Genomic DNA, 17,047 nt, shown 5'->3' with positions numbered 1-17,047 from the left:
CAATGGTCCAATTCACGCTCTTATCAAGAGAACATCCCTGGTCATACTGCAGAGAGAGAGGTGATGTTCTCTGTCAAAATGTCCCTGTACTGTACACGCACTCACAAACGCATGCATGCGCACACACACACACACACACACAATTACTATGACTGTGGTATGTGGTTGTATCACCTAGCTATCTTAAGATGAATGCACTAACTGTGTCGATCTGGATAAGAGTCTGCTAAATGACTAACATGTCAATGTAGACACACACGTGATGAAATCATCAGATGTCTCATCTTCTTGTTGAATAAGATCCACCAACTATGTTTATACTGAATCCAGATGTATGGTGCACACCTCATTCCTGAGACGCATAGAGGACTTATCTCTCAAAGCAAATGGACTGTAGTGAACACATATAATCTTGGTTTCTGCTGGGGCAATGACAAAACCAATGTCTCAATCTGTTTATTCAAGGTGGTTTCTGCCCTTGTTATTGCAACACACACTTTGATGCTTAACATTCCATACATTGTAGTGATTTGGGCGTGTAGTTGAGCAGGTATCAGCACATCTCGTAACTCCAGTTCTACCTGACAGGCATTGAAACCCTCAACAATCAGAGACAGTTCAAAATAAATGCCTGGGAAGATTGTCTATGTACAATACAGGTGTTCCACAGATAAAGCACTGATACAATGCTGATAACAAACCATTGATCTGTGTTAGATCAAGGTGAAACTGGGAATATATATATATATATTATATATATATATTTTTTACATATATATATATTTTTATATATATTTTTGTTTTTACATTTACTTTTTATAGCATTCTCTTCCAGCTTGGTGTTTGTCTGCGGTGGGCTACAGTTGAAGTATTACCCAGTCCAAAGTGTGTGGTTTGCAAATCAAATCCAAATGTATTTGTGACATGCGCCGAATACACCATACAATTTAAAAAAATAGAAATAATAATCCACCAAATTAGTGCACTAGGTCTTTATTACTCCTGTATGAGACTATACTGTCCTCTAAAATAGTATTAATAATATTATTATTGTTATCTCTAGAAGATAGTAGAAACGTTTTATTTTGTCATTTCTGTCAGTTTTGGTAGGTTTAGTATCAACAATGAGGGGAATAGATACAAAATTGAAATACAATATTTGTTTAAAGATTTTAAAGATCCACCCCGTCTCCCAAGAACCTAATTTATCACATCTCAATGGGTGGTCCAGGTGTCCTCTGACATGGCATAAGTGGGGGCTTGGGCCTTTCCTCTATTGTCCTCAATTGCTCCTCTGTTGCAAGGATGACATCAGAGTGCACTATCAGACCAACTCCTTGAATTACAAAACCCTTGAATTTCGCCATTATGTCTAAAAAAACACTGTTTTGTTCAAAACATAATTGTTTTACCCTTAAGTGTATTTACACTTCCAATATCGTTTTTCAACTGGAAATATTAAAAAAAATGGAGTGGGACTTCAAACTAAATAAACAACAGTAACAAACGCATGGCATCTCTCTTGCTCTAATTTCTGACATTTTGGGGGAGTGCCCTTCGTGTATATATACCTGCTACTTCTTTTGCTGCATCGGTAAATTCTTCTCTACGGCCATGCTGTCGCACAAACGTTTGTGAAGGTGGAGGCCACTTCAGGGGACCATTAGGCCTCAGGGTCGTCTGAGAAGACCAAAGAAAATATCCTTTCATTGTTTTGTATTATTTGATTATATAATTTGCGTTTTGGTCTACTTTGTTTTTATATCAATTGGCACACGCGATGGATACATTGGGCATATGAAAAGGAACGCTTAAAAAGCCATACGGGAAAACGTTCGTTTCCAAAGAATAAATCGAGGTAGGTTATGGTGTAATTTACAAATAATTGAGTATGTTTACATGTACACGAATCATTTGATATTTAATTGATTATAACAATAGGCAGATTATGCAATAGTCATGTAATCACATTACTATGTTTATCTTAATCAGCGTAAGGTCAAAATCGAAGTAAGCATACCCCGAATAAAACATGGTTTTCTGAGTAATATTTCGAATTATTAGGACGTGTACACACCCTAGTCGGCGCTCCAACTGTGTATTTGATCTGCGAATGTGGGAGCCTCACTCTTTAAAGAAAGTGAAGTGAGTTTGGAACAACAGGTAGTTTTCACCTACAAACGTTATTATGTCCAAACTCAAAATTGTATTAATTGGCCAAGGCAGAAGCTAACTGAAGTTAACTGAAATGTGAGTCGCACCAGAGAGGAAGAGGCTCATAATCATCAAGTGGCGTTTTTTATTGGGACGTAACATGGAGCACAGGGCGTGGATTAGCTAAAGAAACTGCAGAGCTCGACATTCAGGGCTGCCCGCTGGCCCGGCAACATCTGGCCAGAACGCCGGGACAGTTAATCAAGCTGTCATATGGCCCGCTTGGGCCAGGAGGCCTAAATGATCAAACTCCAAAACAGAAAAAGGATATATAAAACATTGACGACGTCTGACGTTTCACACCTATTATCAACCAGCATTCGGTTTCTAAGCAAAAAATATGAAAACCTTCCCTCTGCCTTACCTGAGTGAGCCCCGCCTGAGTAGGCTACGTCATGTGAACTCACCCAGACCCGTCTCAGCGGAAGCAGGAAGATGAGAAATTCATCAACGCACGCATTCAAAAGTGTTCCACCAGCTTTCCCGTCTTTTTTCATATCACAGTGATGTCATTATTAGCAAAGAAATGTTTACATAGACCTACACTGTAGAGCTGCTTGCTTGTCAAGAAATTACTATTATTTACACAAATCACTTGTTGGTTACATACAAAATGAATATTGTAATAATGCTATTCTGTAGTCAAGGCCTGTGTTATATAGTTGTTTAAAAAAACGATTGATTCCCGAAGCTGTTCATGAGCTATGTCGTTTATTTATCAGCTGCATTTTAACTGTGGCAAGAAAAAATGACAAAAAAATCGGGAGCACACAACTCATCACACAGCTGATTGCTGCTCAGAAAGAAATGTCTTCTAATAAGCCCAGTCACTGCGTAACGTTCCTAAATGTCTTCTAATAAGCCCAGTCACTGCGTAACGTTCCTAAATGTCTTCTAATAAGCCCAGTCACTGCGTAACGTTCCTAAATGTCTTCTAATAAGCCCAGTCACTGCGTAACGTTCCTAAATGTCTTCTAATAAGCCCAGTCACTGCGTAACGTTCCTAAATGTCTTCTAATAAGCCCAGTCACTGCGTAACGTTCCTAAATGCAATCAGCTGCATCATTCTTGGGAGAAGACATGTTTACTGTTGCCTTGTTTTCCACTTTATATTTCAATAGGCCTACACATCACACTTCATGTTTTTACATACTTAAAACCATACTAAATGACTTAAAATCACAAGTAATTATTCTTAGTTAGTCATACAGCTGTATTGACTTAAGTGACAAAATATTGCAATAATAAAATCATCCACCTCTTCCCTCCCGTCCTCTCTCACTCCCCTTATCCTTCATCCCTCTCTCTCCTCACAACTCACCCATTTCTGTTTCACTCTTCTCCAAATGTATCCTGCCACCTCTTGCTCTTTCCTTTTCTCCTCTAGTTAAATGGCGCGATACCATTGCCGGTGGCGACGGGTGCTCCTGTGCCTGTGCTGTGCTCCCTGTGTTCTGGTAGGGTCTCTCTGTGTGTACGTCACCCTGGCTGTGTGTTATGGTATGACCACCAGTACAAGCCTGAGCAGCCCTGCCCCTATCCCACAAATTCTACCAGAGAACTTCATTGCACCAGGGCTTACCAGAAATGTCTACCTGGCCCCACACCCCACCAGCTCCTTCTGGGACCCCAAGCCCCACGGAGGGGCCCTCTGGAACCGGCTTCAGCTACACATTGACCGCCATTACAATCCCATCCTGATGCCCAAATCCAGCAAAGAGCACAATGACCATCTTGATACCAATAATAATAATGCAAACCATTTTCAGTTTGCCCTCCCCACCTTGAGTGCAGGGTTCTCTGAGATCGGGAACTTGACATCTCAAATGGAGGATTTTCAGGAGCTGCCCCTGCAGATGCAGATGTTTGTGAACTCTATGCATTTCAGGGACTACCCTGTCCTCATTGAGCCTGCTAAACTGTGTGGACGTGGGCTAAGGAAGGGGCAGGGCCCTCTTCTACTGCTGGCCATCAAGACCCAGGGCCTGAACTTTGAGAACCGTCAGGCCATCCGGCACACATGGGGCTGGGCGGGGCGGGTGGCAGGGGCGACGGGGAAAGGCGGGGTGGTGCGGAGAGTCTTCCTCCTGGGGAAGAACCATGAAGAACCCCATGTGGACATCAGTGAGCTGCTGCAGCTGGAGAACCGCCACTACGGGGACATCCTCCAGTGGGACTTTCATGACTCCTTCTTTAACCTCACCCTGAAGGACGTGCTGCTGTGGGACTGGCTCTCCGCCCACTGCCCCCTGGCACGCTTCATCTTTAAAGGGGACGATGACGTCCTGTTGCGGACCCCTGCTCTCTTAGACTACCTCCGGGAGCAGACGATCCAGTCAGGGGGGCCCAGGTCAGAGGTTATGAAGGGATTCATGGTAGGGGATGTGATACGAGCGGCTGTCCCCAACAGAGTCAACTCTACCAAGTACTTTATTCCTGATAGTTTCTATAAGGGGCTGTACCCTCCGTACGGGGGTGGGGGAGGGGTGGTGTACTCAGGGGAGCTGGCCCTGCGGCTCAACCGTATCTCCCGGAGAGTTCACCTATATCCCATTGATGATGTCTACGTGGGCATGTGCCTCCACAGGCTCGGGGTCCACCCCATCCACCACCCCGCCTTCCTCACCTTCGACTTCCCCAAGAAAGAGGGGGTGGAGCAGTGTGCGTACCACACTATCTTACTGGTACACAAACGCAGCCCTGCTCAGGTGATGAAGCTGTGGTCGGAGATAATGAGGAACCAGACAGAATGCAGCAACACCATCCTGAGAACTGAGAAGGAGAAAAAGAATACACTTCTGATAGATCCATTTAGTGTGAAAGACAACGAGGGACAGGAACTTCTGACAGATCCATGGGGTAGTTCTGGAAATTCAGCTCTATAGTGAGGTAATCACTGACTGGCATAAAACTGACAAAGGATGAATAGTGATGGAGAAGGAATGCTACCACTTGAGAATAGGGAAGAGCCTGCGGGGCCTTCTGAAAGACCCTTGGGGTATGCCGGAAACTTCCACTCCACACTGAGGTAACCACTGACTGGTTGTTAAAACTGAAGGTGATTAATTGACTGTCGAGAAGGAATGCTGCCACTTGAGAATGGGGAAGATGCAGGGCCTTCTGGGAGAACCACAGAGTACACCTGGAAACCTCCACTCACAGTGAGGCATTCAGACTGGCTTTCCTATTATAGAAAACAGACATATGGTGATTGACTATCGAGGTGTGCCGCCACTTGACAATGGCGAACATTACCAATTATTACTGTAAACCCAACAATGTAAAAAACCCGAGGCTACTTTTGATAAATAGTAGACTGACTGTTTTAAAACGGACTCAAATGATAGATGGAGAAAGGTATGCTACCAGCTGAGAATGGCCCTGTATTAAGGCCCCACAATGTGAGAAACGTGGACCTATGTTTGAGAGAAATACTGGATGTTGAAGAAACGTTTGTTTGGAAGTATTTATTGAAGTATAAACCAGAATGACTTAATTGGTACACGGTCATCTGTGATGAATGTCACTGTGAAGGCCATACATGTGCATTGCATACATAGCTCAACTGCCTCCTATTGAACAGGTTTTGGTTCCTTGCTGTGGGCATGAATTCTCATGCTCAGTTTCTGGGCTCGGGGGCAAGTTATGAGAAAAAAGATATTAAGGGCTTAAGTCAGATTTATGAGGTGCAACAAAAAATTTTAGATAAATCAATTTTACTGATTTAACCACTGCCAATTTAGATCTGAGGTTTGGGTATTAGAAACAGGTTAATGAGTAAATAAATATGCAAATAACCCTCTGACAAATGTTGTGCACTTTTGAATGTTTCGCTGAACATTAAACAAAACTTTAATCTTTGATTATATAATTTTGAATCAGACATTAGACAAATGTTTCATTAAATTGTAAGTATTTTTCTGATGAAAGACCAAAGATTTTATTACACAATCATTATGTACATAAATTATGACAACCTCTTCAGTCAGGAATGTCATGGACCAGTTCAATATTTCCACAATTAACCTCTTTTTTTTAGCAGTTTAGCAAAGCATGCTAATGTTCCTCTCTAGGACAAGTGGTATAAGTATGATATACCTAACCTATTATGTCCATGGGATGCTAAGTTCAACCACCAAATAAATTGTAAAATAGCAGGAATTTCTGTTTGATTGGATTCATGGGGTGAGACTGGAGGGTATAATCCACAATTTATTCTTCAGCAGCAGTGTATTCTGAGGGCGCCATGTGTGTAAACATTGTCCACAGCAGTGTACTGTCAGTTGTAAAGATTTCCCCACTAAAAGCTGCTCTCCACTTTATCCTCTTCAGCCTTCTCCTCATCCTCACTGTCTTCCTCACTCTCACTGTAGTGGACGTTACAGCGGTTGGTGTTGACGAAGAGATCGCTCTCGTCATCCTCTGAGTCAGTACTGTGATCACTCCCACAATCCTCCTCTACCTTCTCCTCCCTTCTCCCCTCCCTGGGCTGTGGTGCATCTGTTCTCTCTTCCGATGGGGGCTCGTCTGTGAAGGCCTCAGGCCTAACAGAAGACATGAAAATATATGAACAAAGTGCCAGCAGAACTCACTTGATTCAGTTATAATGGAACCTTTGTTTGTCTTCTCATTCACAGGTGACATATGAGTCCGTGTGTGTCAGAAAAAAACAACCTACCACATTCTGTTGGGATTAAGATCATTTGAAATAATTACTATTTTCACAAGAGCAGGGGGGGGGGGGATGTATCGGGTGCGGTGGTGGCCTTGTAGTTACTATGGCAAGGTAATAGAAGTGCTGACTAAAATGGGGTTTACTGGCTACATGTGTTTCTGCGTGTTATGTCTATACGTGTAGGTACAGTTGAAGTCAGAAGTTTACATACACCTCAGCAAAATAAATTTAAACTCAAGTTTTCTACAGTTCCTGACATTTAATCCTGGTAAAAATTCCCTGTCTTGGGTCAGTTAGGATCACCACTTTATTTTTAGAATGTGAAATGTCAGAATAATAGCAGAGAGAATGATTTGAGCTTTTATTTCTTTCATCACATTCCCAGTGGGTCAGAAGTTTACATACACTCAATTAGTATTTGGTAGCATTGCCTTTAAATTGTTTAATTTGGGTCAAACGTTTCTGGTATCTTTCCACAAGCGTCCCACAATAAGTTGGGTGAATTTTGGCCCATTCCTCCTGACAGAGTTGGTGTAACCGAGTCAGGTTTGTAGGCCTCCTTGCTCGCACACACTTTTTCCAGTTCTGCTCACAAATTTTCTATATGCTTGAGGTCAGGGCTTTGTGATGGCCACTCCAATACCTTGACTTTGTTGTCCTTAAGCCATTTTGCCACAACTTTGGAAGTATGCTTGGGGTCATTGTCCATTTGGAAAACCCATTTGCGACCAAGCTTCAACTTCCTGACTGATGTTTTGAGATGTTGCTTCTATATCTATCTATCTATCTATCTATCTATCTATCTATCTATCTATCTATATAAAATTTTCCTTTCTCATGATGCCATCTATTTTGTGAAGTGCACCAGTCCCTCCTGCAGCAAAGCACCCCCACAACCTGATGCTGCCACCCGCGTGCTTCACGGTTGGGGGCGGGATGGTGTTCTTCGGCTTGCAAGCTTCCTTTTCCCTCCAAACTTAACGATGGTCATTATGGCCAAACGGTTCTATTTTTGTTTCATCAGACCAGAGGACATTTCTCCAAAAAGTACGATCTTTTTCCCCATGTGCAGTTGCAAACCGTAGTCTGGCTTTTTTATGGCGGTTTTGGAGCAGTGGCTTCTTCCTTGCTGAGTGCCCTTTCAGGTTATGTCGATATAGGACTAGTTTTACTGTGGATATAGATACTTTGTACCGGTTTCCTCCAGCATCTTCACAAGGCCCTTTGCTGTTGTTCTGGGATTGAGTCGCACCAAAGTACTTTCATCTCTAGGAGACAGAACACGTCTCCTTCCTGAGCCGTATGATGGCTGCGTGGTCCCATGGTGTTTATACTTGCGTACTATTGTTTGTACAGATGAATGTGGTACCTTCAGGCATTTGGAAATTGCTCCCAAGGATGAACCAGACTTGTGTAGGTCTACAATAATTTCTCTGAGGTCTTGGCTGATTTCTTTTGATGTCAAGCAAAGAGGCACTGAGTTTGAAGGTAAGCCTTGAAATACATCCACAGGTACACCTCCAATTAACTCAAATGATGTCAACTAGCCTATCAGAAGCTTCTAAAGCCATGACATAATTTTCTGGAATACTCCAAGCTGTTTACATGCACAGTCAACTTACTGTATGTAAACTTCTGACCCACTGGAATTGTGATACAGTGAATTATAAGTGAAATAATCTGTCTGTAAACAACTGTTGTAAAATTTAGTCCTAACCGACTTGCCAAAACTATAGTTTGTTAACAAGAAATTTGTGGAATGGTTGAAAAACGAGTTAATGTCTCCAACCTAAGCGTTTGTGAACTTCCGACTTCAACTGTATATACTGAACTATGGGTCCAAGGTGCACTCACCAGAGTGAGAGTTTCTGCAGGTGCTGAATGTGGTCTCTGTAGAGTATAAAGCTGATCTCTCCCCTCACCTTCTCTCCCTCCTCTATAGGGTCTACAATCACATAGTCACCTGGGAGGGGGAGAGAGATGCCATGTTTATAATAACAACAAACCAATACTGAGAGAAACACAAAGACCTTCATTGTGTTCAGTAGAAACTAATCCAGAGTGCTTCTGTCAGTATGACATTGAGGTGGTTGAACCACAAAAGAAAGCACACTGACATACAGGTATGCAGATAACATATGCAAATTAGCTACTCAAATTCAGGACAATCCGCCTGCTTTAGTGTTTGACTGCCACTGGCACTCACACAGGAGCAGGGTTTTTATCTGCATTGAAGTGGTTTTTCCGGGCTGCCTATGTCCAAACAAAGGCCCCCAGTTTCTGGTCTGGGGCGTAAAGTAACAAGCTCTGCTGTTCGGCTACCGCGTAACAAACTAGCAGTGCCGAAAGCCCTGGTCTGTCCTAGAAAACCAACGTAAATTACAGCCGTTTACAGCTCTAAAATGTGTTTATTAGTTCCATCACCACAGCAAATTATTTTCAAAGTTCACTACAAATCGAGGTATTTAATTAAATAGTGATCCATTTGTCACACAGGACCACGTGCTGACAGACCAATCACGGGCTGGCAGGCTACGAGGAGGCTCGCGTCCTCATGCATGCGGAATTCATGTGGTATCTGTTATAGACGCTGAAGTCAATAGCAGCGTTGGGTTGATGCGCTCAGGAAGGATGAAAATGATTTCATCGACCATGATCCTTTGCTAGTTACGGCCATTTTCACCATGATTCGTAGCGATTTTTTTTGATGCCATTTTTTCAGGCCTTTCAGCAATATGATTCAAATTCAAATACTTCCTGTTTCATTAGAAGTTTCTATAGGAATACGTGGATGACATCAGCGCTATCACCATCTACTGGTTTTAATGTCTATGGTCCAAACGGTACAAAAAAACGTTCTCAGTGTAAACTTAAAGGTGCAATATTCAGAAGTTGCTCCACCATTTCCTAGTTGTACAAGCTTGGCTAATTTCAGTTTATGCTACAAAACAAGCAGCCATTGTGTAAAGAATCATTGTACCATCTAAACTGCTGTAAAATATATTTTCCATTAGAAAAAATATTGTATTTTCAGCTGTTTGAAACTGTTGTACAAAACCGAATGTAAAAGAAGCCAAAACAATCAGTCACTGGTACTTTACATTATTTCCCGTTAAGTTTAGTTTTTGCATCTTTTACTTTAGGTTTTGTACACCAGGTTCAAACAGCTGAAAATCTAATATTTTTGGTTATTGGAAAGATATTTCACAGCGGTTTAGATGGTACAATGATTCTCTACACTTAGTGCTCATTTTGTCACAAACTGAAATTAGGCAAAATCTCAGAATTTTAGCAACCAGGAAGAGGCTGAGCGATTTATGCATATTGCACCTTTAATAGCTGGATGCGTAGAAATAGTGCACATAGAACAGATCTACCGCTTCGGAGACCTGGTTTCAATGTGATCTATAACTCACAATTCTATTTGACTTTAAACATTTAAAACCCCATATACAGTATATTGAAAAGATAATGGGCCTATATATTTTAAAATAAGATCATCTTTAAAAACAAAACAATAACCTTATAGGCTATAAGGAATAGGGTGCCATTTGGGATGCACTCTAGTGTAAGGGGACATGTTACCTCTCTTAATCCAAAGGTTCTTGCGGAATTTTGGGGGCATGCTGATCAGGAAGTTCTCCCCCTGGGCCGTGACAGCCTCGTGCAGGTTGTTGCCACGACTACCAAGAACCTGCATGGAGACAAGTACAGAGAGAGGGGATTTGTATGACAAAGAAACTGGTAGAATGTGCATGCAAAAACAGGTAATTAACTACAGGTGCAGCAGAGATAAATGTGTGTCAGTCAGCTTACATGAAGAAATACTTAAAAGTTCCCATCCTCTTGCTTCATCCACTGACCCTATCTGTTTGGTAGTGGCTGAATGAGTCCGAATCAGGATGTTCAGTAAAACATCTGTCATGTCTGACAGCACAGTTACTAACCCTGACGATCTGTTGGTTCTCTGTAGGTGTGACGTAGTCGTCTAGTGTCTGCTCCTTGACAACATGCTTGCGTTTAGTAGCCTGTGACATCGTTGAAGTTTGCCAGCTGTGGAAAGATTGGTTTTCATCACCACTGTTGTTGGTCAACTGTTCTTTATGAATGTCAGGAGGACAGAATAAGTTACAGATAGCAAAAGTCTAATGAGAAGTACAGGCTGCTTAATGCATAACAGGCAGTGGCGACCCGTCATTCAGAGCAGTGGCAACCCCACCTGTTTTGACCCCCATATTTTAAGCAAAAATACAAATAAATTGTGGAGGGGGCTTGCCTGTTTTGCATGTTATTTTGGTATTAATACGTGTCACATCAGTTTGCAAACAATGTAAAAATAAATGTACAGTGGCAAGAAAAAGTATGTGAACCCTTTGGAATTACCTGGATTTCTGCATAAATTGGTCATCAAATTTGATCGGATCTTCATCTAAGTTGAGTTTGCTATTCACAAGAAGCATTGCCTGATGTGAACCATGCCTCGAACAAAATATCTCAGTAGACCTAATATTAAGAATTGTTGACTTGCATAAAGCTGGAAAGGATTACAAAAGTATCTCTAAAAGCCTTGATGTTCATCAGTCCACGGTAAGACCAATTGTCTGTCTATAAGTTGAGAAATTCAGCACTGTTGGTACTCTCCCTAGAGAGCACAGCGCAGAATGCTCAATGAGGTTAAGAAGAATCCTAGAGTATCAGCTAAAGACTTACAGAAATCTCTGGAACATGCTAACATCTCTGTTAACGAGTCTACAATACATAAAACACTAAACAAGAATGGTGTTCATGGGAGGACACCACAGAAGAAGCCACTGCATTGCTGCTGAAGCCACAAGATTGCTGCATGTCTGAAGTTCACAAAAGTAAACCTGAATGTTCCACAGTGCTACTGGAAAAATATTGTGGAAAGATGAAACTACAGTTGAGTTGTTTAGAAGGAACACAACACTGTGTGGAGAAAAAAAAAAAGGCACAGCACACCAACTTCAAAACCTTATCCCAACTGTAAAGTATGGTGGAGGGAGCACAACAGAATGGCTTCAAGAGAAGAAAATACACCTTCTGGAGTAGAGGTCGACCGATTATGATTTTTTAACGCCGATGCCGATTATTCGGGGACCAAAAAAGGCCGATACCGATTAATTTGTAATAATGACAATTACAACAATACTAAATGAACACTTATTTTAACTTAATATAATACATCAATAAAATCAATTTAGCCTCAAATAAATAATGAAACATGTTCAATTTGGTTTAAATAATGCAAAAACAAAGTGTTGGAGAAGAAAGTGAAAGTGCAATATGTGCCATGTAAGAAAGCGAACGTTTAAGTTCCTTGCTCAGAACATGAGAACATATGAAAGCTGGTGATTCCTTTTAACATGAGTCTTCAATATTCCCAGGTAAGAAGTTTTAGGTTGCAGTTACAGGAATTATAGGACTATTTCTCTCTATACAATTTGTATTTCATATACCTTTGACTATTGGATGTTCTTATAGACACTTTAGTATTGCCAGTGTAACAGTATAGCTTCCGTCCCTCTCCTCGCTCCTACCTGGGCTCGAATCAGGAACACATCGACAACAGCCACCCTCGAAGCAGCGTTACCCATGCAGAGCAAGGGGAACAACTACTCCAAGTCTCAGAGCGAGTGACGTTTGAAATGCTATTTGCGCGCACCCCGCTAACTAGCTAGCCATTTCACATCGGTTACACCAGCCTAATCTCGGGAGTTGATAGGCTTGAAGTCAAACAGCGCAATGCTTGAGAGCTGCTGGCAAAACGCACAAAAGTGCTGTTTGAATGAATGCTTACGAGCCTGCTGGTGCCTACCACCGCTCAGTCAGACTGCTCTATCAAATATCAAATCATAGACTTAATTATAATATAATAAAACACACAGAAATACGAGCCTTAGGTCATTAATATGGTCGAATCCGGAAACTATCATCTCGAAAACAAGACGTTTATTCTTTCAGTGAAATACGGAACCGTTCCGTATTTTATCTAACGGGTGGCATCCCTAAATCTAAATATTCCTGTTACATTGCACAACCTTCAATGTTATGTCATAATTACGTAAAATTCTGGCAAATTAGTTCGCAACGAGCCAGGCAGCCCAAACTGTTGCATACAGTGAGGGAAAAAAGTATTTGATCCCCTGCTGATTTTGTACGTTTGCTCACTGACATCAACTGAGAGAGGGGGGTCAAATACTTATTTCCCTCATTAAAATGCAAATCAATTTCTAACATTTTTTACATGCGTTTTTCTGGATTTGTTTGTTAGTTATTCTGTCTCTCACTGTTAAAATAAACCTACCATTAAAATTATAGACTGATCATTTGTGTCAGTGGGCAAACGTACAAAATCAGCAGGGGATCAAATACTTTTTTCCCTCACTGTATACCCTGACTCTGAGTGCAATGAACGCACCTGGTTAATATTTCCTGCTAACCTGGATTTCTTTTAGCTAAATATTCAGGTTTAAAAATATATACTTCTGTGTATTGATTTGAAGAAAGGCATTGATGTTTATGGTTAGGTACAGTCGTGCAATGATTGTGCTTTTTTCGCAAATGCGCTTTTGTTAAATCATCCCCCGTTTGGCGAAGTTGGCTGTCTTTGTTAAGAAGAAAGTCTTCACACAGTTCGCAACGAGCCAGGCAGCCCAAACTGCTGCATATACCCTGACTCTGTTGCAAGAGGTGACACATTTTCCCTAGTTAAAATAAATTCATGTTAGCAGGCAATATTAACGAAATATGCAGGTTTAAAAATATATACTTGTGTATTGATTTTAAGAAAGACATTGATGTTTAGGTACACGTTGGAGCAACGACAGTCCTTTTTCGCGAATGCGCACCGCATCGATTATATGCAACGCAGGACAGGCTAGATAAACTAGTAATATCAACCATGTGTAGTTAACTAGTGATTATGATTGATCGATTCTTTTTTATAAGATAAGTGTAATGCTAGCTAGCAACTTACCTTGGCTTCTTGCTGCATTCACGTAACAGGCAGCCTCCTCGTGGAGTGCAATGTAAAGCAGGTGGTTAGAGCATTGGACTAGTTAACCATAAGGTTGCAAGATTGAATCCCCGAGCTGACAAGGTAAAAATCTGTCGTTCTGCCCCTGAACAAGGCAGTTAACCCACTGTTCCCCTGTAGGCCATCTTTGTAAATAAGAATTTGTTCTTAACTGACTTGCCTAGTTATATATATTTATTTAACTTTTGAAATGTACAACGACAGTGGTAGCCTGACTGCCATTAGGTACCGAAATGAGATCCTCAGACCCCTTGTGAGACCATATGCTGGCGCGGTTGGCCCTGGGTTCCTCCTAATGCAAGACAATGCTAGACCTCATGTGGCTGGAGTGTGTCAGCAGTTCCTGCAAGAGGAAGGCATTGATGCTATGGACTGGCCCGCCCATTCCCCAGACCTGAATCCAATTGAGCACATCTGGGACATCATGTCTCGCTCCATCCACCAACGCCACGTTGCACCACAGACTGTCCAGGAGTTCGCAGATGCTTTAGTCCAGGTCTGGGAGGAGATCCCTCAGGAGACCATCCGCCATCTCATCAGGAGCATGCCCAGGCGTTGTAGGGAGGTCATACAGGCACGTGGAGGCCACACACACTACTGAGCCTCATTTTGACTTGTTTTAAGCACATTACATCAAAGTTGGATCAGCCTGTAGTGTGGTTTTCCACTTTAATTTTGAGTGTGACTCCAAATCCAGACCTCCATGGGTTGATCAATTGGATTTCAATTGATTATTTGTGTGATTTTGTCAGCATTCAACTATGTAAAGAAAAAAGTATTTAATAAGATTTTCATTCATTCAGATCTAGGATGTGTTATTTTAGTGTTCCCTTTATTTTTTTGAGCAGTATAATATATATATATATATATATATATATATATATATATATATATATATATATATATATATATATATATATTATTATAATTTTAAAAAATTATCGGCGTCCAAAAATACCGATTACCAATTGTTATGAAAACTTGAAATCGGCCCTAATTAATCGTCCATTCCGATTAATCGGTCGACCTCTATTCTGGAGTGGCCCAGTCAGAGTCCTGATCTCAACCCAATTGAGATGCTGTGGCATGACCTCAAGAGAGCAGTTCACACCAGACATCCCAAGAATATATTGCTGAACTGAAACAGTTTTGTAAAGAGGAATGGTCCAAAATTCCTCCTGACCGTTGTGCAGGTCTGATCCACAACTACAGAAAACGTTTGGTTGAGGTTATTGCTGCCAAAGGAGGGTCAACCAGTTATTAAATCCAAGGGTTCACATACTTTTTCCACCCTCCACTGTGAATGTTTACACGGTGTTTTCAGTAAAGAAATGAAAACGTATAATTGTTTGTTTTATTAGTTTAAGCAGACTATTTGTCTATTGTTGTGACCTAGATGAAGATCAGATCAAATTTTATGACCAATTTATGCAGAAAGCCAGGTCTTCTTCTTGCAACTGTATATATCATTGAGTTAATAAAGCTGCATACAAACATGGTCTCTTTTTTGTTTTCTTGAGTAAGGCAGTTCCCAAATCCAGGTGTTTCTGCCTAGCTCAGTGCTTTCTGTGGTGGTGGGGCAAGCCAGCGGAAAATACGGAGCGTTGCGCAGTGATTGGCTCAGTGTTCTGTCACTCACGGGGACACTAAGTTACCGCCAAGTCTAATCAAATCACTTTATATCTCCAGTAGCTTTGATTGGACTGATCATGTCAACATCATACTTTCAAAAGTAGCTAGCAGTCATAGCTAGCAGTCATCATCATGAATCGAGTCGACATTCTACTGGCAAATCCTTGTCATATGAAGAGAAATAATTACAATGAATATGCCAAGGAGATATGTATACTGTAGCTAAGAAAGTAATACTAAGTATGTTGTGCAGCAAGATGTTAGTAGACCATGTGCCTCACCCTAATAATTTGGTCTATTTTCACCAAATGTTCTGACCTGGTGGTGCACAACATATAATCTGTTTTTGAGAAATGTAATCATTGAATATTGTAAGAGCTTTCATTGTCTGCTTTGTTTATCCTACGGTTCTGATTTGGTGTACTGGGAGAACACTAAGAACGGCCCATGTTCTGAATTCTGTCATTGTACATTTCAAAAGTTAAATAAATATATATAACCAGGCAAGTCAGTTAAGAACAAATTCTTATTTACAAAGATGGCCTACAGGGGAACAGTGTGTTAACTGCCTTGTTCAGGGGCAGAACTACAGATGTTTACCTTGTCAGCTCGGGGATTTCATCCAGCAACCTTTCGATTACTGGCTCAACGCTCTAACCACGAGGCTACCTGCTGCCCCATACTGACTATGATTGTCTCTGATCTGCTTGTCGTCTCCTTATACCCTAGTTTGTAGATCTCAATTCTCAGTAGAAACCACATTTGTTTAATAAAGTCAGCCAAATGGCACTAAATGAGGCTGAATAAACTGTTTCGCTGCCAGACAAGGCTCCGCTGATAGCCAGGTGTAGCAGTGGTATAGTGTAATTCATGTATGGTTTAGTGTTGTAGCTTTGCTGGCATGCATCCCAAAATGTTTTGCCCCACAAAGATGTACATGTTAAAATCGCCACTGACAACAGGGTAGAATTTCAAAAGGTCAACCCTTAGCGACGTTAGTGTGACAGCTAGCTAGCTAACGTTACCATCAAATGTATGTTTTGTTTGGACAAAGTAAGTGGCAAGCTGTCCCACGTTAGCTAGCTAACGTTAGCTATGTCAAGCAGAAATGCCGGTATCGTACAAACACAAATGGCTAATTGTCAGAATTATGCTTGCTGTTAAATTGTGAAATTATAGAAGATTAGACCATATACTATTAACGTTGTAATTATATGTATTGGTAGCTAACTAGCAGTTTTCACTAGTTAGCTAGAGTTAGCACGCACATAAACTTAAAATGAGCCACTTGCTACATACCTTGTAAATACGAACTGCAAAAATGTGTATCTTTACTGTAGGTCAAAGATTCTGGATTGTCAGATGGCATGTGAACTTTGAAAAAGACCTGTTATATCAAATATTAGTTTCCAGCAGCGAAGAAACGCATGTGCTTCCTTTCCTTTTAGGCACTGCTGACGTAGCTATTC

General features: G+C 41.2%; 2 protein-coding genes across 2 annotated transcripts; one reads left to right on the top strand and one right to left on the bottom strand.

The window, feature by feature from the left end:
- Positions 1 to 1,427: 1,427 nt before the first annotated feature.
- On the top strand, positions 1,428 to 6,074 carry LOC115169002 (N-acetyllactosaminide beta-1,3-N-acetylglucosaminyltransferase 2). Its single transcript, XM_029724602.1, has 2 exons — positions 1,428 to 1,858; positions 3,602 to 6,074. The coding sequence occupies exon 2, from the start codon at positions 3,606 to 3,608 to the stop codon at positions 5,097 to 5,099; it is 1,494 nt and encodes a 497-aa protein (XP_029580462.1). The 5' UTR covers positions 1,428 to 1,858; positions 3,602 to 3,605; the 3' UTR covers positions 5,100 to 6,074.
- eif1ad (eukaryotic translation initiation factor 1A domain containing) lies at positions 5,667 to 17,036 on the bottom strand. The gene is made up of 5 exons (XM_029724615.1): positions 16,878 to 17,036; positions 10,837 to 10,942; positions 10,475 to 10,583; positions 8,744 to 8,852; positions 5,667 to 6,758 (listed from the first exon to the last, which is right to left on the bottom strand). The coding sequence occupies exons 2-5, from the start codon at positions 10,924 to 10,926 to the stop codon at positions 6,515 to 6,517; spliced, it is 552 nt and encodes a 183-aa protein (XP_029580475.1). The 5' UTR covers positions 10,927 to 10,942; positions 16,878 to 17,036; the 3' UTR covers positions 5,667 to 6,514.
- Positions 17,037 to 17,047: the final 11 nt, after the last annotated feature.

This window comes from Salmo trutta, chromosome 3 (genome assembly GCF_901001165.1).
Source record: "Salmo trutta chromosome 3, fSalTru1.1, whole genome shotgun sequence".
Lineage (NCBI taxonomy): Eukaryota > Metazoa > Chordata > Actinopteri > Salmoniformes > Salmonidae > Salmo > Salmo trutta.
The sequence above is the reverse complement of the archived record's forward strand: the minus strand, read 5'-3'. Positions and strand labels throughout refer to the sequence as shown.